At 36.4% G+C, this 24,127-nt stretch overlaps 4 protein-coding genes and 1 long non-coding RNA gene across 7 annotated transcripts; 3 read left to right on the plus strand and 2 right to left on the minus strand.

Annotated features, from left to right (window-relative positions):
- Positions 1–218: 218 nt before the first annotated feature.
- Positions 219–1,747, minus strand: LOC120014503. The gene has a single exon (XM_038866469.1). It carries the CDS (start codon positions 1,452–1,454, stop codon positions 714–716), a length of 741 nt encoding a protein of 246 aa, XP_038722397.1. The 5' UTR covers positions 1,455–1,747; the 3' UTR covers positions 219–713.
- Positions 1,748–10,987: 9,240 nt separating this feature from the next.
- Positions 10,988–11,858, plus strand: LOC120015787. The gene is made up of 3 exons (XM_038868340.1): positions 10,988–11,108; positions 11,212–11,349; positions 11,446–11,858. The coding sequence occupies exons 1-3, from the start codon at positions 11,025–11,027 to the stop codon at positions 11,716–11,718; spliced, it is 495 nt and encodes a 164-aa protein (XP_038724268.1). The 5' UTR covers positions 10,988–11,024; the 3' UTR covers positions 11,719–11,858.
- A 2,413-nt stretch (positions 11,859–14,271) lies between these two features.
- LOC120014378 (probable WRKY transcription factor 65) lies at positions 14,272–15,844 on the plus strand. Its single transcript, XM_038866320.1, has 3 exons — positions 14,272–14,644; positions 14,753–14,896; positions 15,134–15,844. The coding sequence occupies exons 1-3, from the start codon at positions 14,496–14,498 to the stop codon at positions 15,600–15,602; spliced, it is 762 nt and encodes a 253-aa protein (XP_038722248.1). The 5' UTR covers positions 14,272–14,495; the 3' UTR covers positions 15,603–15,844.
- A 3,054-nt stretch (positions 15,845–18,898) lies between these two features.
- LOC120014674 lies at positions 18,899–20,743 on the plus strand. The gene is made up of 2 exons (XM_038866693.1): positions 18,899–19,230; positions 19,328–20,743. Exons 1-2 carry the CDS (start codon positions 18,937–18,939, stop codon positions 19,349–19,351), a joined length of 318 nt encoding a protein of 105 aa, XP_038722621.1. The 5' UTR covers positions 18,899–18,936; the 3' UTR covers positions 19,352–20,743.
- Positions 19,118–22,670, minus strand: LOC120014675. Of its 3 annotated transcripts, XR_005471603.1 has the most exons (4): positions 22,528–22,670; positions 21,277–22,107; positions 20,743–20,985; positions 19,118–19,252 (listed from the first exon to the last, which is right to left on the minus strand). It is a non-coding gene; the product is annotated as an uncharacterized LOC120014675 (long non-coding RNA). The 3 variants fall into 3 exon arrangements; XR_005471602.1 differs by lacking the exon at positions 21,277–22,107; XR_005471604.1 differs by lacking the exon at positions 21,277–22,107 and having other exon boundaries at positions 20,743–20,988.
- Between the last annotated feature and the right edge of the window lie 1,457 nt (positions 22,671–24,127).

Genomic DNA, 24,127 nt, shown 5'->3' on the forward strand with positions numbered 1-24,127 from the left:
TTTTCAATTTTTGTTTTAAATACGCAACCAAACATGTAGTTAAATTTATGTTTTCATTTTCAGCTTTATATTTTATGTTTTTGTTTTCATAATTTTTGGAAGTGATATCAAACATAACCTTAAATTGTAAATTATTTATTTTCATTCCCAACTATCCATACATGACACTAATCACTTATAAATCTGTATCATCCTATTAATTCTGATACACCACATCAAACATCTTGTATTAGGACCATCGAATAATTTATCAACAAACTATGTAAAGTGGCTACCTAATATTTTAATAATGATCACGTCCCAAACTCTCCCCTTTTTTTTTTCCTCTTTACATAAAACACTGTATTTGTTTATGACAAAAAAAGAAAAAGGTTTCGACCTTTTGCATATTCTATTTAATCTATCGCTCGTGGTTGAAGGAGACAGTACTCCAATAGTAATCTATGTTGGGCAGCATCCGGATGCAATTGCTAATTAGGCTATTTGAAAGGTCTTGTCTTCTAGTCGAAGCTCGCAAGATTCTAGCTCGAAACTTCCCTGCTTGGAAAGTTCACAAACAATAATACGCCATGAGCTAATCTCACAATGTAAGTTGTTTGTTTTTTACTATAGAGATGAATATATATGTACAAGAATCAAAATTTAAAAATGTCCAAAGCAAAAAATCAGAGGTAGAAACAAGAACTTTGGACTTGGACCATCATTCATCATCATCATCTAACGGTGGAGGCAACAGAGTGAGCCCACAATCTAAGGTTATCTTTCATATCAATCTCATTACCAGCAATAGGAATCTTCCATTCAATCCACGGCAGCTTCTCTGCCTTTCTTCTCCTATCCAGAACCTCCCACGCCTCAGAAAGATAAGGCCTTGACACCTTTGACTGGTCAACGCCACTATCTTTTTCTTCCTCGTCTTCTTGCTTTCCCATTCTTTGCAATCCAGGAATGATTGAAGCCAATCTTGAATCTTTGTCCTCTTCTGAGAACACAAAACCCAGATCCATAAACCCTTTTAGCTCCTCAAATTCCAAATCTGACAAGCTCTTGCTTGTACCCTTGTTTCTCCTACTTGTGGAATAATCATTCTTCTTCTTCTTATGAGGTGATCCTACTTGAATATGTAATCTCTGTGTCGCTGCAGATTTATAATCTTCTTCTGTGATTGCTTTGCCCGAGAGGATTGTGTTGAGCTTTGGCGCGCGGATGATAGAGTCAGGGGAGAAAGAGCCAGAGTTGAAGCTTGTCAAGCTGGTGCTTAATTGATCATGACTCACGGACCTCCTATGAAGCGATGGAGTCCTAGAAATCTCATATTTTGGAGTTTCTTCTTGGTTTTCTTGATCTGGGATTGATCCCAAATTTGATGAACTTGGCAAAACCGGGAGCTTTGAGAAGATTTGCTTCTCGAACCAGCTTGAATCGTATAGCTCTATGACTTGTCCGGCGTCCATCCAAGGCGGCTAGCTATTGATGATGAGCACAATAATTAATCTACGGCTCTTCAGACCTCGAAGGGCTTTATATAGGGGGGCTTAATGACAACCTTGCCCTCCACGTTGTTGACTTATTACAAAGAAATTTATTCAACTAGAAGTGCACGTTTTCCATTTCAGCGTTTTATTGAAATAATATTGTTTAACCGAGTCTAATTTGTAACGTTGCTTTGTGTGCAAGGTTATATAAATTATGGGAACGTGTGGTGTGAAGTCTGACGTGGCTTTGAGAGGAAGCAAAAGCAATTAAGCAATCATTGAGCAATGGATGTTACTGGATCAACCGGGTTGTTTTATTTAATACTGATAGTTTGATAGATACTCATGATTATTATTTTTTAAATCTAGAACAATATCATACAAATTTGTCATTATACATTTGATATAAGCTTAACAACAACGCGTAACCATAAGAATATTGCTCCTGCCTCTAATATTCCTCTTCTCTTCCATTTCTCTTCCATTTCCTTAAATCCTTCAATCCAAACATACTCTAATAGACACCCACATCTCTCTCGTGTTAGATGACTACCAAACAATCATTCATCTACCAATTAATAATGACAACACTTATTTCTAGTTGATTAATTACATCACTAATTGGTCATCGATCATTTCACTCCACGTACGCGTACATGAACTGCCTAGACTGTTAATTCTCACTAGTCTGCCTAATACTAGAAAAGAAAAGGTTGAGTACTGTTGTGTTGTCTGCCTAACTGAAAAGAAAAAGTTGATTAAGACACACACACAAAAATGAATATCGTAAAAGAGCCTCCCTACATGTTATTTTTAATTAACATGTTTCGTTAGGTATGGAAAAGTAAAACGTTTTAAGCATGGTCAAAGGAAAAAAAAAAAGAGTTGGATTTACAGACACAACGGTCAAATTAAGAACAAAGCAAGAATTTCCGCGTAAACGGAGTTGAGAAAGGTCTTGTTAATCAACAATAGTCGGATCGGGCAAAATGGGAAATTATTGAGAAAAACAAATAAGCTACAGAAATATTTCCGACACATGATGTAAGAAGCATATAAGAATATTCTGGGGTCCAGTCAACGGAGGGATCGAGACACGGTCAGCCGGTTGATCTAAAATCACACGTGTGCTCATGGTCCACGAGAGCCACGCGTAAAGCGAACGTTGTAATGAAGTAAGAAAGATTCGCAAACCCAAAATGTACATGTATTACATATTGTCAAACATATACAAAAGTAAAAGAAAGAATAATCAAAACCCTAAAATATTAAAACTTTTTTGATCCTGAGAAGTAAGAAGCTTCGTAAACCCAAAATAAAAGGTGGATGAAAAATACATACTCATATGCTATCAATTATATTTTTTTGGTGAGTAAGCAGGGTGGGTTGAGGGATTCGAATTTGGATACCACCAAGTTGAGTATATATCTTAATTACTTCGGTTAAAGGGTAGTTGACACTAGTGCTCGGAATCGGACCTGGTCGGGCCGGCCCGAAAATATGAGGCGTCGGCCTGATTTTGAGAATCGGGTTTCGGGCCGGGCTTGACTCTCAAAATGAGGCCCAAGCTCGGGCCGGGCCGGCTTTTTGATTATATAATATTTATATATGTATTTTTTTGAGAGAAATGTATTATATATATGCATGTGTAATATATATGTATTATGTGTGTATATATATACACATACAATGCAATAATATATATATATATATATATATATACACACACATATATATACTCCATCCGTCCCGTAAAAATAGTCATACTTTCTTTATTCGTCTATCCCAAATTATAGTCTTGTTTCATTTTTTAGAATGTAATTAGTTCATTAGTTTCCTAAAAAACCCCTATTTAATGTGCTTTGTTATCACAATATTAATTAGGGTCGTCTAAGTATTAATTAGGGGTGTATTAGAAAAGATGTGAGTAAAATTGAATGTTGTTACTATATTAATTAGATTTTCTTAATCTGTGTGAAAAAAGAAGTTGTACTATCTTTACGGGACGGAGGGAGTATATATAAATATATATATATATTACATATACATATATATGTAATATATTGATATAATTTTTCCGGTTTCTTAAAAAATATATATAATATATATGTAAATATATACATATTATATATATAATGTATGTTACGTGCTTGGGCCGGGCCCGGGCCCGGCCCCAGAAATGGAGCCCAGGCCGGCCCAAGGTGTTGGGCTGGGCTATCCAGGCCCGGTCTAATTTTGGGCTCGGGCAGGGCTTAGGCCTAGGCCTAAACCCACGGACCAAATAGTGACCCCTAATTGACACATCAATAATTATTTCCCTAAACGGTTCAATTAAATACATGCAAATAATTTCTTCAAGTCTATGTGAGTTTGGGAAAAATATAGATGGTACAATGCATCCTTCATTTTTTTTTAAGAAATAAATTGAAGCAATTAATACGAGACATAATGAAGTAATTAACCATGCAAAAAAAAAAAATGCACTGGTGGAGGAGAGAGAAAGAGCTAGAGAAGGGTCCTTGCACGTCTAAATTTGGTAGACAAAATTATTACATTGGCCTTCACGCATAGGTGAATTGCGGGGCAAATCTCCTTTGGCAGTGAGCCTTTAACCACTTAATTACCGCAGTAATCGATCAGCGAACAATTACTACTGCCAAAGGAGTAGTTGCCCAGTAATACATCCAGACACACTTCTTTTAACTCATGAATTTCTTCCTCCATGAACAGTTGCAATACAATGGCCTATGCTACGCCATATTTTTATAGCCCAAATATTTCATGAGAAAATTCTAGCCAAGGCCCTTTTCCATGCACAAACGCATATTCGGAGCACAATACTCTTCTTCTTTTCTGCTGATCAGTAGCAAAGAATAAGCGGTTCTGTTGCTTTTGATATATACTCAAATCAATTTGTTACAATGTGGAAAATTTTAACTTTACAAACACAATTAAGTAAATACGAATGATATTGTTTTTAGTTCCTTGAGTCTTAATTGGACATTTTGTTAGTTAAAAAAACAAAACCTTAAGTATCCGAGTATTTTTATGTCAACTATCTTAAATGTTGAGATATATCCACATGATTCATGCGAAATAATGTGCGTCCATTCATCTTAGCATTTTAGATAGTTGGAAACCAAAAACAATGAGATCCGTCGAACCCTTGTTAAAAGAATGAGAATAGTTAAGTTCCTAAAATAGAAAACCTATGCGTATGGAGACGTGCGGTGACAAGTCAGTCATGCATTAAGGTAAAAGGCATTGAGATGGCAAAGCAGTTCGGGACCATGCATGCATGAAAAGATGGAAGTAGTGAAAGGTCGTCCTAGCCTTTATACTGGAATTGTGTTGGGCATATCCGATAATCCAAGTCCATTTCAATGGCATATCCATATTCAGGTGCGAATCCCTCTTGTATAAAACCACGCCTCTTCTTTCTCTTGGGTTTAACTTGAAGCCATGCTCCAGACTAAGTTCAGTGTAGTGGTTTAGGAATAACGGTGTGATTCTCCTCTGGCAGAGACAAACAGTATGCGTATGCTTTTAATTTATTTTCTCTTCTGTCAAAGGAGAATTGCCCTGCTATTCACTACCACAGGAACCCTGCAGGCTCCCTTAGACGATGAGATATTGATTCTCCATAATATCATCGACAAATAGGTAAATTTTGTTCCTTTAAAATGCTTTTTTTTTTTTCTCTTTCAAATCTATTGCTGCAATAATTAATAATTAATCAAATTATTTAATTAATTTTCTTTATTTTGCAGGTGACAGTTGAAATCAGAGGAATTAAAGCAACAAGGAAGAGTGGAGAGTACTGGTTTTTAATTTATCAAAGTCAATTTCAAGGCTTAGGTTCATGTTTATACCAGTTATACTGTAATATTCACTCATCTTTCTTGGTTATATTTATGGTTTTTTGCTTCTCTTTCGTGTTTTTGTAGGATCATTAGAAGTAAAGAAGAAAAGGATTAAGGTGGTCGAGCTTAAAATATCATCGCAATCCTAAATCATCGTAATGGCCTGATCAGATTAGTAAATTTTTTGTTATTAAACTGTATCATCTCAGAAGAAATCAGTGATGGAGACATACACTGTTGGAAAGATATGGATGCCAGCTCTCTGAGAAACCCTAATATTGCTTAAGATACTCAATTCAAGGAGACAAAATTATTAATATAAAAATGTTACAATATAATTCTATGGTAATTTCTATTTCAAATCCACTGTCATTTTATTTCTTTTCCTTTTTTTTAAATGGGATTCTTATCCCATTGGTTTTTCCAGGCTTTTAATGGCCTAATTCTCCATAACTCTGTGATTTCGTTCCCGTTATTAATTAGCTCACGCATATAATCATCCTAGAGAGGAGAAATTAAGAAGAGGAACTCACAATCCTACAAAGTTCTTAAGAGGGTAAATAATCATAGTGTTGTGAATTAGCGAACAAAACTCGAATATAGGAAAATTGTGGAAACAAAAGAGAGTAAGAAGACCTATTTATAAGGGTTGTTCCGATAGTGCATCTGCGGCATCTGTCCCGATGGATCGAGGAGATGTTTGGATAGATTTTAATCTATCTCCAAAAGATGCACTGCTGTCCGGACGACTCGAGGATCTGTCCGGACAACTCCACCGGTATGAGCCAAATTCCACACATAGTTGGGAACAATATATATGTAGTTATAACCTAGCTATATAGGTTCTTGCACTATGTGAAAAATTGATTCTCCTAAGAACTGAAACTTATAAGAGTGAGTGACTGTTTTTTATATTTTATATTACTAGTTGGCCTAATACTCTAATAGAATCATGACAGAAAAGTTTAAGTTTTAGTTTTAACACAAAAACATGGAACAAACATCTTAAAGTAGTGAAAAATGGAATCCGGCCCGAATGCATAACAACTATTTATTATGAATTCAAACTAGCTACAACAATGTCGGCCCACTAACCTAGAAAATCATGTCTAGCTACCACATATATTGCTCCAGCGGCAGCATATTCTTTTGTTGTTGTTGTTTGTGTGCCGCTCGGATTGCCCTTGAAGAAGAAACTATAGATAATTATCCCAAGAGATCGAATTCTTTTTTTGGATAACCGAAAATGACATCATACAACTTCCTTTTGGACGTTTGATATGGGCCTAAATTGGGGCCGTTATATCTGCGTGCACAAAAGTTTCTCACATAACGACATAGTAAGTTGAGCCAAATCTCAACGCATGATCATAAAAATATTGCTTCCAATGGGAATTAACTCAGGACCTTTCGAGGACATACGATTTGGCCTCAGAAAGATTCATCAACTAGATTATATGCATGCAGCCTAGCTAAGAATTCACCCCATCAGAAATTTAAAAATAATATTGCAGAAATATTGACGGGCAAATCTCCATTGGCAGTGGCCACACCCACATTAGCTATATAAAAATTAGGGCTTGGAAGCACCTTAACTTGTAGTGGCTGCCTCAGCCTGCCAATGGAGTAGTTGCCCAGTAATACAATTGCAACTCAAGAGTCAAGTCCAAGTTGTCACACTCTCTAATATTGAAGTCCCTGCATATTTATAAGAAACTAGAAGTAGCATATCCTGTGGAACAATCCCTTTCTTGTGTAGTTCAAGCCCTTCATCACTTTTATTTTATTCCTAATACCATATACATATATATATGGAGAGAGAGATGCTTTTGTTATTAACCTGCCTTTCATGGAAGATCCCCAAGCATATTCTTGCTATTTCACTATTCGTTATTGTTATTAACCCGCCTTTCATGCAACGAAGAGCCACCAATTTAAATTCCCTACTATAAACTTGTTGCTTTACTTGATAAAGACAAAGGGTTGTTGCTTTCTCTATGCGCAAACTCGAAGCTGCGTTTAATTTGTAGGTAGATTCTGTAATTTTTATGGGACATGTCCAATGATACTATATATATATATATATATATATATAGAGAGAGAGAGAGAGAGAGAGAGAGAGAGAGAGAGAGAGAGAGAGAGAGGAGAGAGAGAGAGAGATGGAATATCAAAGATTTTTCTTCAATATATATATATATATATATATATATATATATATATATGTAAATACGTTTTTTATATTGACTAACCATGCATGGATTTTTTTTTTTTTTTATAAATCTGAGATTTTATTAAGATTAAATCAAAGATACAAGATGAACCTTCTAGCCGAAAAACGATATACGAAAGAAAAGAAAAAAAGGAGCCGAAGGACAAAACCCGACCTGTCAGAAGGTCCAATAACTAGACCAACATTAAACTAAGGAGAATGAAGCAGAGAGCCCTTGAAAATTAACTTGAAAACCAATCAAAGACAACCCACCATAAGAACTAGAGAGTAATGTAAACTGAAGCTATGCCAAGAACTTCTACAAAGGCCATTTAAAGATCGAAGAACATCAACTGAAACCATAGAAATTTGAGAAGAAGTGAAACTACACTTGAAGAAAGATATTGAATGAAGGTAAAAGAGAGCAAAGCCTTCCCAAACAATGCCTATCCACCAAACTGATCACCCCTTGAAAAGATAAGGGTACAATAGAGGAAATTTTATGGGAAGGAAAGGAGAGAACAAAGCAGTCCCAAACAAAAAGCCTATCCACCAATCTGAAACCCCATGGCGATGAATATTGTTCAAAAATATGTACTGAAAGTAACAAAATGAGTGGTAGTAACGGAGTCGTTTTAATTTACACATTTGTGTACATATACACGTACTTTTCACACCCAAGCCTCACTCGTGATCTCTTTTCGATGGGGGATGGCCTTGATCTTTCTCTTTGTACCTTGGCATACTAATAATGATTGGATATTCTTTTACATCATATCTCATAGGGCAAATACCCTTCATGGGGTTTCAACCCAGGTCCTGGGGTGGGGATTGGAACTTGATTCTCGCTATTTTGATTTGAAATTGCATGTATGTGCGCCAGAATTATGAAGCAATAATGGCGTGCCAAGAAATTAAGATGGTCAACGAATCATGACTTCCTGCATGGATATATATACAAATGTAGCATGACAATTTAACAAATGATTGACACCCTCAACTTGAATAAGATATATGACAAGTGAGTAAGTAAATGTACCAACTTAAATACCTCGATGAGCCCTTGTAATGAGTAGAAACAATAATTAATTAATGAGGAGAATGTAATAATTATGGTAATTAGAGTGTTAATGCAGAAGAATTGCTGGGCAAATCTCCTTTGGCAGAAGGCATACAAGAATGCATTCTGCCTGCCAAAAGAGAAATGGCCCTGTAATATGCAGCTGCACCCATATATGAATGAAGCTCTTACACTTACAAAGATAGATGCTCATCAGGGGCTCCATATTTATGTAAAACAAGAGAAAGCATATCCAATGGAACTATGCTTGATTTATTTGTTGTGTTATTCATGGTTTTCATATGGGTTTATTCCATCAACATATCACAATCAATAGAATATTTCTTAATTAACCCCACATTTTCGTTGAGAAGACATAAACTAATTCATTAAGGAGCACATGTGGTCTATGAATTAAAAAAAAAACATAATTGTACAATACTAATTAAGTGAATCTAAAGAGACAAAAGACATAATAAAATATGGGAGAGAGAGAGAGAGAGAACAATAATAAGCTTGTAGTAGATGCTTTTGGGTATGGAAGATCTTATGGGATGTGCGCGAGGGGACCTTTGGGCGTGGAAGATGTGGGAGAATGTTCTCATGCAAATATCTAACTACAACGTACGTCCTTTGTTACTTTACTTTCTTTCGCACCCATTCTCCACGATTTATAATTATAACCAAATAAAATGTGTTACCAATAACATATTTTATATCGCATATAATTACTAAGAAAACCGACTAGTGAGATTAAAACGCTATGTTGTTAGGATTATGCAAAATTTGATTGGGAAACTCGTTTCGATGTGGTGATCAAATCGGCCATTTAATAGTTTAGGAATATTTTCGTAAGTTTGTATTTTTATGTTTTTCTCTATTTTATGATTGTAACCGGTCCTAGTGACCATTAACTTTTGATTTTGAACAAATATATTGAAAGTCTCGAGACTTTCTCGCAAATATGGTGAATTGCAGTGTTTATTTCCTTGATCAAATGTTTGTTTGATCTTGTTCGTTGTTTGTGCTTGGTTAGTTTCATTACCCTTTGAGTTTGTTACCATTCGAATCGGGACAATATAGACGAATTAAGACAAATGGAAAGAAAACTTGAGCAAGCAAACAAGAAATAGTAGAAAGCTGAGTTGTGCATGACCAATTGAGAATATGATAGGGAGATGTCAAGCACAAATGCACAAACCAAACAGATGGGAAGATGAGCTGATAATACTGAAAGATGTCTGCTATCAATGAAGGCTGAAGCAGACCAAAAAGGACATGCACCCAGTGAAGCAATATGTAAGGACACCACAACAGACAAACAATGCTAATTAATAAGAGTGATTTAAGGAGGCATGCATGCACCCACTAAAGTCCATCATAACATGCTCCTTTATCCTACTTTTTGGGTTTATGTGTGTGTATGTATATATATATGTATATATGCATGGTGCCTCTGTAGAATATGATCAGAAGTTGTCATCATGCAAGCTATGTGCATGTCCTCTTTTATCCAAAACAATTAACCAATTATATCAATGTATCTAACTATTTATCTTAAAATTGGGTTGTAAACTTGTAATATGGCCATATGTATGGGGACACTAGAAGTGGAAAGAACGATAAAGAACGAAACAGAAAAGTTATATATAGAGCAGTGTTTCAGTGCATGTGAGCCACGGCCCACGGCCAAGTAGGAAGCAACAAGACAAGAGTCCCGTGAAGAATACTGAAATGCGATGCAACTCATCACTCATCACTGACTCATGTCATTCCATCACTCACTCCAATCACGCTACTGACTCAATCCATACATACTTTCCCTTGTAAACATGGTTGAAAATCCCAGTACTCACATCCATAATATTTGTCCATTTTAAATTTTTATCGATTTCCGTGAATACATCGAATTGTCTCTCTTTGAATTGTCGCACTTATAATGATACTTAAGCCCAACAAAAAGACCTCATACATATGAGATGGGTGATCTTTCTTTTATAAACTCAAATCACTTGTGTTAACTAAGCAATGTCTCATTTAATAGTACTTAAGCTCATAGAAAAGACCTCATACACATCTTGAGATGGGGAGGTCTTTCTCTTATAAACCCATATCACTTGTGTTAACTAAGAGATGTGTGACAAACAAGTCATAACAAACATACATGCCAACCCATCAACTATATATGAGATATTATGATAGTTTCTTCTTTGTTTTCTTTTGTTTGTTTTTCTCCAATAACTTCCAAATCCACATAAGACAAACGCTAGAGCTTTGATATCCAAGACCCCGATACAAATATCCCGCAACACCTCCCATTCCCATGCTATATTGCTATATATAAAGACCATCTATAAGCATTTATATATACACACACATTCTCACACTCATATAGAGTTTAAAAGAGAGAGGGAGAGATGGCTTGTAGGCAGCAAAAGAGAAAAGCTGTGTTAATGCGCAAAAGGCTTCACATTCTAAGAGCCCTCACGTGCTCCAAATCTGTAATCTATCAACACTATTATCTCATTTTCTTCTTCTTCTTTTTTTTGTATTTACTTGATATATAGAGTAGTTGGTGATTCTTCTCTCTTATTGTTTGTGAAGGTGACAAGACTCTCCATCATCACGGATGCTCTTCTCTACATATACAATCTCAAACTCAAGTTGGAAAAAACCATGAAAGAATACTTAAACCTAATTGCAACCAGAAGATCATACTTAAACTTACTCAAGCATGGAAAGGTGAGTCTATATATTCTCTCTCTCTCTCTCTCTCCTCCCCCATAAACATCAATTCATAAATACTTTTCGTCATATTATTGATTTTTTGTTTTGAAGGAGGTGAAAGTGGAGAAGTTGGGGAATAATGAATTTGTAATAAGGGTGACATGTGAAAGAAGAGGAGATCATATTTTGGTTTCAATCTTAGAGGCCTTTGAAGAAATGGGAGTTTGTGTGTTGCAAGCAAGAGTGTCATGCAACCATTACTTCTCCATGGAAGCCATTGCTGTTGCTAATGATGATCAAGCTCTTGAAGTGAGAGACATTAGTCAAGCCATCCTGAAGGCCATTGATAAACCAGTTGGAGAGGGAGTAGTCAACACGAATTAATTAATAATAATATCCATTTATCTTAGCTAATCAGTTTGGTTATTACATTGCTGAACTCCAGGGTCTACATGTATGTACCAACTTTCATCATTTTCATTTGGAAGGCCAAGAAATTGCATTTGATAATTAATGGTGATCTATTTAATGAGGCACTAAGGACGGCTAAATTGGAATTTGACGGCTTTACAATTTTGTTGAGTCCACAATTCACATCTACTTGCAAAATAGAACACAGTAACAACGTTACTTGTAATTGGACCAAGTGGAGGCCTTCAATGTTTTCTTGCATTATGGGGCTGGATAAGGATGATCTCCCGGCCCATGAAATTCTTTACAGAGAGGCCCATTTGTAGAATGCTTTATTCTTACTGGGCCTTTCCACATTGTCCCATCTTATTTTAAAGAAAACTAATTAATCAGTATGTGAACGAATGCGATTCCAAATCTATAGAAGGAGTTTTGTCTTTTCTATCCAAGTGGCTGTTGATATTCACCGCCCAAAAGACATTGAAGATATTGTTCGCTCTAAATTATGGGCCGGTGTAAATTTTATTTCTCATAGGTCGTCATCAATGATTTTGAAGCTTAGAAAATACGTCTAAAACGTGAAAGAAATTGTGTTTTGCTTATAAATCACTCGGCAGAATTATGTCAGATCGAGATCGATGGATGTATGATTTTATTGTTGACTAAACCCTTGTAGTAATCGAAACTGATAGTTACAGAAGCATTTAATTAATTAAATGATTATAATTAATGAAAGTGCATTGAACTTAACTAATTTTGAAAGGTATATCTAGTCTATTACATATATGGCTATTCATTTTTCTTGCGTAGGACCCATAACTTTTCACATTTTAGCTTTGGCCGGCCACTACCTTGTCCATGACGGTATCACAATTCACAAATGTGAGTTTTTAACAGAATACAATAAGTCAAGACCAATTGCACTGCCATTCTGCCAGTCATTCATTATTAATTGCTCAAAATGTGGATCACTATGGGACAAAAATATTCCTTCCATTTATATGAATATTTACAATTACATCATAAATACTTCAGTTTAGTTGGTTTTTATTTTTATTTTTATGAAATATAAATACTACTGTTGGAAACACCAAACACCCGAATACAGTTGAAAACATAAGTGTAGAACACTAAATCAACAACGGGTGGTTGGTTGAAATGGTGAACTTGATCACGGTAACTCTTAGTGCAAACGGGAGGTCGTGAATTCAAATCATAAGAGTGTTTCCATTATCGTAATTTACGAGATGAGCCCTTACTTAATCCAACATGTGCGAATGTCACCTTGTTTTACCTGTTAATTGTCCGATGAACAATTGGGTGAATTCGATGTTAAAAGAGTACTAAATCCACTTAATATTCAAAACCAATAATTAAGCAAAGATAAGACAAAAACCTTGAGACCATCTTACACGGATCAGGACAACATGTGAAGTACATTCCATTGGGCATTGGGTTTATAAAGCTTTTAATACAAAAAAAAATACACAGAAGATACGGGTAATATATATATTATACTATACTATAATATATGCATTACGTAATGTCTCATTAACATTAAGTGTGTCGTATAGGAAAAGTTTATGTTGGGTATTTTCTTTGATATTAATATTCATATCAAGGAGGGAGTTTCGAGGGAGTGTTATTAATTATGGAGTAGAGGAAGCCATGAGGAGGTTTCTGTTTCTTGAAAAATGTTGTTGCAATTATTGTTATATTATAGAATATTTTACAAATAATACAACAAAATATGCCTTTTTATTATTATTATTTAATTACGGGTAATTTTTTTGAAAGGGGGAGAGATGGGTAGGCACGAAATGTGGCGTGGGATATGGAAGTCAGCGATAGAAGGATATCATACAATAACTAGCTGGCTAGCTTATATTAATGCAAGAGTCGTATATATTGCTTCAGCATTCAGGCATCATTTAATGTATGTATTTATTGTAGAATATTAGTTATTATTCAATTAATTAATAAACATATGATTGATGATGCAAGTTGGGCAATTGGGTCTTAATTTCCCACATACGGATCCCCATTCCAACCGAGTTAATTATGAGTTTATGACTGACTGGACTGAGTCAACAAATTAAAGTTCAGCAATTCAGCAGCATTTGCATTATATAAAAATATCTCATCATTAATGTCAAACTTCTAGAAATATGGAAACCCCAATAATTGATTTTTTTTTTTACTAATTTTACATGAACATGATGCTGTTAAACAATGTTATGGAATTAATCCAAAAGATCCGGCCTTAAGCATGCATGAATCCAAATGGCATTGTGACTTTTCTTACAAAAGGATATGGATGAAACCCCTCATGTTAAGTTCCAAACTAGAGAATATATATATATATATATATATATCAATCATTAAGAAGAAAAAGAAAAACAAAGTTGGGTAGCTTTCAAAAATTATAATATATAGTAATTGTAAATTAGGGATTAGTTATATATATATATGATCAGATAAGCTTCTCACGTCGTCCTTAATTAATTAATTATATAAACTAATACACAAAGCTCGTCACTTTCTTAGCCCATTTTTTTAATGGACTAAAACCCCCCACCTTCTCCCATTTCTTCTCTACTTGCATTCACCAACAAATTAATAAACCAGCCAGCCCTGCCCCTCTCTCTCTTCTCTTCTACAGCAGCTACTTGTATGTCCAGTAATAATAAGTAGCCATCGTCTGCAATCATCAAAAAGAATCAAGGCCTGCCTGCCTGCCTGCTGCAATCATGAAAAGTCGATTACAAATTATTGATGGAGAAGAGAATTATGACAACTCTACTCCTGAAAGCAGTTTAGGATCTCCTACTTGCAGCGACGTGATGATGATCAATACTACCTCCAGGACTAGTAGTACTGCTCCCTCCCCTAAAAGAAGGTAATGTTAATTTTTCCTTCCTCCCTCTAATTAACAGCACATCATAGCAGATTGAGTGTAATTGATAGATATATATATATATGGTGTGGGGGGATTTTGTTTTTGCAGGAGAGGCGTACAGAAAAGAGTGGTGTCAGTGCCAATCAAGGAGGTAGAAGCCTCAAGATTGAAGGGAGAAACTCCTCCACCCTCTGATTCTTGGGCCTGGAGAAAATATGGTCAGAAACCCATCAAAGGCTCCCCATACCCTAGGTAATTTACCTTCTCCTCTCCATTCGCTATCATAAATCCATAAAATGCGAAAACAATAACAATAGAGATTTTAGCAATTGATATCTGATTCTAGCTAATGAGTTTTCAAGTGTATCAAGTGAGACATGTAGAGATCACGAATTCACTTGTATCTCGTACGTTTTGATGTGAAAAAGTAGTAGTGATAATGATCATGATTTCATTCCCAATGAAATGAAAGGCTATTCTATGTTACAGGGGATATTATAGGTGTAGTAGTTCAAAAGGCTGTCCAGCAAGAAAGCAAGTAGAAAGGAGCTCTGTGGATCCCACCATGCTAGTCGTTACCTACTCCTCCGACCACAACCACCCCTGGCCCCCTCCTTCTAGAAACCACCACAACTCCTCCGCCGTCAATAATAAGCCCACCAAACCCGGAATAATAGCATCATCAACTCCCTCGCCCGAGGACAAATTCCCCGACCTCCCAGTGCTTATGACACCAACCGACGAATTCGCCTGGTTCGGGGAGATGGAAACCACGTCGTCCACCATCCTTGACAGCCCGGTTTTTGCGGATAAGGGCAGCGCGGGGGAATCCGACGTCGCAATGCTATTTCCGATGGGAGAAGAGGAGGATTCGTTGTTCGCCGATCTCGGGGAGTTGCCGGAGTGCTCGATGGTGTTTAGGCATCGCGATGTGGGGTCTCAGGTTGAGATCTGCTGACACGTGTGCTCTCCTTATACGATGCCCGGGGTTTATTGTATTCAACGGGTGTGCGTATCGTCCGCCCCAAGTAACGTAAAGCAAATTTTTAAATTTCTTTTTTTTTTTTTTACCCCTTCAATTATAATCATTTTAAAATTAAAAATGTTGAGTTTTTAGATATTAAATTTTCTGATATTATTTGTTATTAGTTTCAAAAATGTCAGGAATCCTAGTAAATGAGATTTCAATCATCCCAATAATTCATCTTGTTTCTTGATTTATGTAAATGTAGGGGCCCACTAAACCTATTGATTAAACCAAAGAATGACATGTCAATCACTGGAATGACTGAGATCCTTATCAATTCTGTATTAATTTTGATTTCAATGTAGCCTAATGTACATGAAGAATTTCCAATCCAATTCCTTCCTCTCGTGACTTTGTGATTTTTTTTTCTTGTTTTCAACAAAGGCAAACTTTATTAATAATTTTTTTTTAATCTTTTAAGTTGTTTTGTGGGATCAATTGCTCAAAATATTTGGTTTCTACTCGTGTCCGATGAAAAAAATGGAATCACTTATTATGGTCTCAACAATGCTCCCTCGGTGACGGAAAAATACCGCGATTACATATCTTTGATAAACTAAAATAATAAATCCAACAAAATCCTAAAACAAATATGAAATAAAATACAATCTTTTCTTTTTGACATGAATTTCTAGAATATTACATAAATTTCTTCAATCGGATATATCTTCCTATCTAAGTCTTGACGTCAATTTATACTAGTTTTTGTCCTTTAATTTATTTCCAATTTTTGGAAAAAGTCAAATGGTTTGATTCTTTGGTTATCATTACAGCTGGAGAAACTTAATTTATCAATAATCCCAGCTAAGACCAGAAGGGTTTGAGAGATGCCTGTATCTAACTATGTATAGCAAGTACAGTGACCTGGGATGGGCTGGGCTGGCAATCATTGCTCGAGAAAGTCAAAACAGAGATGAAGAAGACAAATGACAATCATTGATTAGTCTCACGTGTTATAAAATCATAGTTTAAACCTTAAAGCATCGAATAAGGTTTAATACAGGTTGCCACACAAGCTTAGATCTAGTGAACTGAAAACGTAACTCAACAGTTCTATGTCAACTTGTTGATTCGAATCACGACTATCCGGATCAAGACTTCGACACCTTATTGATTCAAACAAATACTACAGTTCTACTTCAACTTGTCGATTCGAATCATGAATATCCGGATCAAGACTTCGACACCTTATTGATTCAAACGAATACTAAATTGAAAAAAGAACGATGGCTCGTCTCTACGATATTAATTTCGAAATCAAAAGGTGAAAACTGCCCTCAATGCATACACCGCTGGAACAAAGCGATCATTTATGATAGTTCAGCTGTTATGAAGCAGGTAATTGGTGAAAAACCCAATTGAAAGACATCATAATTGAAGGCAATAGTGTAAAATAGTGATCGATCATGGCCTAGCTATCTCCTACTGGTAGGCATATTTGAGAAGATTTACACAACAATGGTGTACATAGGAAGGGATGCAGCGAGAGATCGAAATTAACCACCCACATCTCCTGAAGAATCAAATTTTGCCTACAATTCTAGCTTGAGCATAAAAGACACGCGCACAAATCTTCCCCAATAGACGAGGTTGGGGACGGGGATGTAGAGAAGCTGTGTTTTGGGAATTGAGTCGGTGACCTCTAAGTTGCACCCCTGCAACTAGATAGTTAGTGCGTGGAATATTAACTTCGGGGTTAGATTTGACATTTTCTTGGTTTTACTAATATTTTCTAGTTGTGCTGGTGCTTAGCTGCTAACGAAAAGAGTACTCAAAAGATGGTAACCCTTAATTATCGGAGCAAATTTAGCAGTATGGGCTATGTTGGGTCATAATTACCATACTTCATACCCAGGCCCACCAACGTCCATCTAGAGGCCTTAGATCCAAGGAAACAGGCTAATTTTGGAAGATGAAAAAGGGTGGCATTCCGCATTGGATTCCCTGTACTTGCAAAACTCAGCCTGGTTTGCCAATTGTATTACTGCCACACGGTCGGGCACTTTCTGCAAATATACACACGTACGGTTCCTTTGTTATTACATAAATCTTTGGACGACTTGTTAGCCATGGCCATTGATAATTAATTGGACGTATATGCAAAAAAATATTGGACCACTTAATTGGAGCGATTCTGTCCTGGCAAATATGAAGCCCACAACCATCATCACATTTAACAACTAACCATTTATGTCATTCCGTACTAATATCAGTAATATGATCAATTCAATTGGTCACTCTCAAATTGTGCAGGCCCATCACTGATTTAAACATTTTCATTGGGCATCTACAGTAACTTTTTTTGGGTAACCAACATGTCGCCAGAATCACTCTAGCAACAGGTAATAAGACTATGCTGAAGCTTATGTTGATGAAATGAAACTCCTAACCTCTTTCAAGAAATGGACGGACCTTAAAGCCCAAGAGATCACGAAAACACCATACGAAATACTCCCAGCTGAGTTCAAACTCCCGATCCTCCTAGCAGCGTGTCAAAACAACCATTCATCTTAAATCTAAAGATATAATCAAGTTATTGCTCATTGGTTGGCATCTACAGCACCTAACATGTCAAATCTGCGGAGTGCCAATGCAGACCAACACTATCAGTTTTGTCAACCATATATCAGAGACAAAGTTATATGATGCAGATCTCAAATAAGTCAAACAATGATTTTTCTTTTCCTTTCAATAATAATCTCTCCAGGATATGACGAATCAAGTTTGCTACTTTGGTCGGCAGGAACATGATAGACTGGTGGCCGGTCGGATCAATACACCAACCAAGGTCCCTTACTAAGGAAGTCACTTATCACCCTAGACATGAAAAGACTGACTTGTTTAATCTCAAATTGTATCTTCAAAATGTTCCATAGCACACCCACCATAGTAAACTCCAAAACCTCATACGGGTCCACAAAAAAAGAATGTGTGATTCTATGTCCACGAAACAGAGACTCTGTTTGGATAAAATAAACTTTTCACAACACCAATTGTGTACTCTCCAAATGTGGTGAGAAGTCTCCAAACTTAGTAACTGATGATTCAGACACCAGCTAAAGAACCTTTATTTTATGCCATCAACGACCCCTCTCCCTCTCTATGATTGCATACAGCCATACACGTCTTTATCAAACTACCCTAACATCAGCATCCAAAGACTGTGTCTTTTAATTCCTCAACCCTCAACACACCACACCCAACTCCTTTTCTTCATTATATCTCATATACCCTTTTGAGCTGGTCTTGCAATTTTGATTCTACAATGTCCACTGAAGTATCATCCTCTTCACCTTCACCACAAATTGAGGCAAATTTGCCACAGAGAGTGCAGATGGTGTCCAAGTCTGTGTCGCAGCGACTACTTCAGAAATTTTTTGATGCAACTGAGTATGACTTTGATTATGAGCAGAGTGGATTGTGGTCTCCACCAGTTAAAAGAAGTGCATTCATGAGCTCACCTGGTGGAATTTTAACCGAAGAAGAGATGCTTGGAAGACTCAGAGATGTAATGGAAGCTCGCCGCCGCCGTGCCAGAAGATACAGAGTTTGCTTCAATGTATGAGCCACCATTGTCTCCTCTGCAATCATGAATTAATCAATATTGTTTCCAGGGTTTTCTTTTTCTATATATAAATGGACTTCTATATTTGCAGGCAAGTTGGTGCTCTATAAAATGAAGCAACAGAAAGGGAGTCCCTGATTTTCTTTTCTCTTCATTACATGTAGATGTCATTACATATAGAGGACATATGTATACATATATTTGCAAGAGCAGAAGTTGGAAGTCTTGAACTCCTGTTACCTGCAAAACTGCTCTCTGACTTCAAATACTACTTAGTAATTCGAAGAAATTATACCTCATTTTCTATATAAAATAAAGATTCTAACTTTTCAAAATATGAGTTTTCTCCAGCATTGAACTGTTCCACTAATATTGGAACTTATTGTTCTGTATGCATAGATAATATGTTGAGGAATCCAAAGCTACCATATAATTTTTGTATGCTAGCAATGTCAATATGATATAAGAATATAAAACAATATGATGAGATATTCACAACCACCATATCTGCACCAAACTGCCATGATTAGGTCTTGCTGCAATTTAAACCCATGATATGGCTGTTAATTAAGAATTTAAGACCAATTATGAAGTCTGAAAACAGTTGAGGGAAAAATAAAGTAGTAGTAAATATTCTGGCCTATCATGTGCTCTTTATTAATCAAAAGAGCATGTGAGGGGGCAGTAATTATAAAGTCTGCTTGCAAAAAAGCAAAGAACAGGAGGGGAATAACAGGCAGCCTAAAGTGGCCTAAAAAATAAGCTTCAAAATATATCAAACGAGAGCATCGCAGATCCATAGGCCATGCTGGTGCATCTCTGCATCTTACAGGCTTTTTAAAATCCAAGTGTACCTTTACCTTGAAACTAGAACATATAAAGCATCCACAATGGGTGCTCTTTAGTGCTTGAAATCATACTTTTTTGATAAATTTAGTGCTATATGTCTATAATGGGCACATTTTGACACTTCAAAACATATAAAAAATTTGTAGCTACTCCATATTTGGAGTGCTTCTTTGTTCATGAATAGTGAAGAGAGATGATGAAAAGGAAGAGAGAGGTGATGGAAAGTAAGAAAGAGATGATGAAAAAGAAAAGAGAGAAGAGGGAGAAAGGGAGTATGGAGTGTTGACTCAAGCGTATCCATTGTGAGTGTATTAGAATGTAACACTTGTTAAATTGATAGTTACACAAGAATTGATGTGTGTGGAGTGTGTGGATGCTCTCAGAGAAGGTGAGAGAAGAATTGGGCCCTGTTTCTTATTAAATAAGAGATGCCAGAGAGTGACCAAACTGCAATGCAACCTATTTAATATTTTTCTTCAATTTTTTTTAATTTTATTCTTCAGGTTTTATCTGAAGTTACTGAGGTTAAAATGGAATAAATTTATTAAAAGAAATCAACTAGAGCAAAGAATCATTGAAAGATACTGGAAAGTAACTGTAAAAGTAAGCTTGACAGGAAAAGAACAAAGAAAAGGAACCATGTGCCGTATAAGACACCTTGTGTGGGAAATGGCAGTCATTTTCTAGTTGCAGTGAAACGCCAGATGAACAGTCAGAGTACCAGAGATCGACAGACACATGTAAGCATGGCAGTTTTTGCAGGTATGCTCTGGGCTCTCACCATGACAGGCTGTGTCTAAACAAAGATTTTCCATACTTCTCCCTGAATTTTTTCTTGTCTTTTGTAACATTTATTGTTTCTCTCTCTTATGAAGCAAATCCTCTTTGAGTCCAAGAATTCTGCTGTAAAGAGAACTAGTTAGCTATACAAGAATGAAGAGTGTATTTGTCCACTACATAGACTGGAAGAAAGAAAGAAATATATTGCTAATCAACAGATTTCATAAAAAAATATCGACCAAGTCTCTTTGCTATGTTCGATAACTGAGACAACGTCCATAATATAACCATACTGCAGTTTAATGTTGCATTTAATGTTTTAGCATATACAACATTATAAATGAACCTTCAATTTAAATGTAATGAAAAAACTCAATTCCTCGTTCAAGCACACAGAAGGAGGTTGTTTACTGAGATCTAGTTCAGGCCCATCAGGTCGAGTTACTCCTGCAGAACTGACATGTACGAACCAAGAGACTCCGACATAAAGAGTTAATTTGATGGAACCATTAGATACACCATGCCAAACCAGTCCTAGCCGAAGTTAACTCTCCCTGCATGAGCAAAACTTCCCCTACAAAACACATCTCAAACTTGAGCCGGACTGAAACAGTGAAACCTAAGGAATTAGGTTACAGACTTACAGCCCAAGTTTGTTCTATAAGTTTTGGCTCGGTTTATCTTAGTTTGTATGCGGCTTTGCGCCCTTAAGTGAAGTTAGGTTTTAGACCTGGGAGCGACTGGATCCTTTATATAAGGTCCAATGCTTGAAACTGGAAGTTGAAATTCGCCTTCCACAAAAGTGGGATTCAGTTTCCCGTGTCGTACTCAAACTTGCCGAACATGAGCTGGAAGGATTTCACATTCTTTCAGGATCAGAACAAAAGTGGGATTCAGCCCAGCATTTTCCTCGCATTCTCTTGATTTCTCACGTAAAAGTAGTTCAATTACCAAACATAGAGCAGACAGCAAGAAAATAAGCAATGATTGTGAATTGAAAATCTTAAATGGAGGAGAAAAGATTAGTCAGTTTTGTGAGCCAAGATTTGTATAAATGCGGCACTAGAAAATATCAGAGCATATTACCAACACTTGGACCGGAATCCCTTTCTTCCACAAAAACTTCTACCTACCCCACCAGTTGCTCCAGCTGAGGATTGATTTTGATGGAGAAGTTCTCTAGGCGATGGAACTCAAGAAAACAATAAAATTTCATCTTCTTCGTGTCATATACGTCGATTACTGTAGCCAATTTTAGGAGTAAAATCGAGGAAAATACCACATAACAGATTGACAGTGCTTCAGCAATGATAATTTCAGTGATATACATGTAAACACAACCACAATAACACATCTCCAAGTTGTAATAAACAATAACGACATCAAATTTTACTGGATTGTTGCAATTAGGGCTGTATTAGTAACCAAACAGATTTGCAAGCTCTACTGATTTCAATTGTGTTTGGTTCTGTTTGCTTAGCATGAAATAGATTAAATTGAGCATTATTTCCGATACAATCGGTAAATCAAATTCCCAAACTGATGATGCATTTTGCCACAAGTAAACAAGAGTGATCGCAAAAAGAAAAGCACATGTCACCGATTTTAGGTTAACGAAAAATTACTGAAAACAAGTTTCAGTATCAAATTCAGACCACTTACCTGAAGATTGAAGATGGAGAAAGAGAGAGGCGATGAAAGATTGGTGGAGCAACAGCAACTCTCCAGTTTCTCTTCTTCTATTACGCTTCTGTGGGAATCGAATACGAAGACATTAGGATTAAATCTACTGATGGTCTGTGGCATCGTCGTTAATATTTGAATTCAAGGTCTTAATATAGACGAAACTCATCACTGATGCACAGCAGTACAGCCCGGATAGTAGAATGGGCTTCCGTACACAAGCGGAAGGGCCCAACAAAATAGTGGGTATGGACCGTATGTAAAGTTGTAAACAACAGAGAAGCCCAAGAAACGAAGGCAATGGATTTGGGCCGACAAGACCAATCTTAAATTTCATCAAAAATATCATTATATTTAGTCATGAACAAGTCTTATCGATCACAATGTTTTTTTTTTGTTGAGTAGGACTATTTGCACCACATGAGTTACTAAGTGCACTCCAATTTCTTGTCAAAAAACCCACTCTCAAAACACCCCAGAGTCCCTACCATTTTTCAGTCCCAACTATGTTTTTTCTTCCCTGAAACCCTAGATACCCAATTTGGTGTGAGAGATGGTGGAGATGGTGTGAGGTGCTGTCATGGCAGCCATGATGTTAATCACCTCAAAATCGCCTTCTTCTTCATGAACCCTAAAGTTCTCAGCTTTAGCCCCAACTCCTTCTCTCCTTCTTCAGCCCCAAATCGATGGTTACTGCTCGATATGCTCAATCAAAGTTAAAACAAAGGATTTAGTCTTCCCGTCCAAAACTCAATAGCCCTCTAACTCTGAGAGAGTTTGTCCTCATTAAAAAATGTGTTCTTTTTGTGTTTTTGTTCTTTCTCCATCCAAGCTTGTTTCTTGTTAGAGATATGTTGTTTCTTGCTTGGTGTTGCTGCTCATGTGGGGTTCATGTGGCAAGAAGAAGAAACCCTAGGTAGAGGAGGAAGAAGAGGGGTGCATAGGGTATTTTTTTGAAAAAACTAAAAAATGGGGTGTAGTACTGAATGTTATGTTTTAAACTGGGGTGTAGTAAAATTGAGGTGTACTTAGTTATTTTTGGAGTGTAAATAATGTCGGTCTTTTTTGTTAGCTCACGATTTCACATGGATCATGTGAAACTTGTGGGGCCACGATTTCAAATTGATCATCTGCATCCATCTCGCATTTGGGATAATCGCAACAAAAAAACACGGGGTTAGCATTTTCTTGAATTCAATCCCTAATTAGCCAAAAACTAATGCACCATTGAAAGCATAAGTAATTGAAATAGTGTCAAATACATGAATTGAAAAGGAAGATGATTGGTAGCTTACATATCTTATAGCTTTTGACAATAAGAGTATAGATTTTGACAATGAGAGTGCAGTGTACACCTCTTGTCCCAAGGCAGACACCAAAAGTGTTGACATGGTGAAATAATTGAAGGGCCTTGTGTACACCTTCATGCCCAGCAAACTCATGTTCTTTATTCATTTAGGCCGACAATCAAACCAATAGCTAGAGTGTGACTTCTCTTCAATTAGGGTTCTATACATTTTTGTATCTATATATATATATATTATATAGTGGTTGTTGCCCAATTGGAGTATTGTATGTA

The sequence above is a fragment of the Tripterygium wilfordii genome, chromosome 14 (genome assembly GCF_013401445.1).
Source record: "Tripterygium wilfordii isolate XIE 37 chromosome 14, ASM1340144v1, whole genome shotgun sequence".
Taxonomy (NCBI): domain Eukaryota; kingdom Viridiplantae; phylum Streptophyta; class Magnoliopsida; order Celastrales; family Celastraceae; genus Tripterygium; species Tripterygium wilfordii.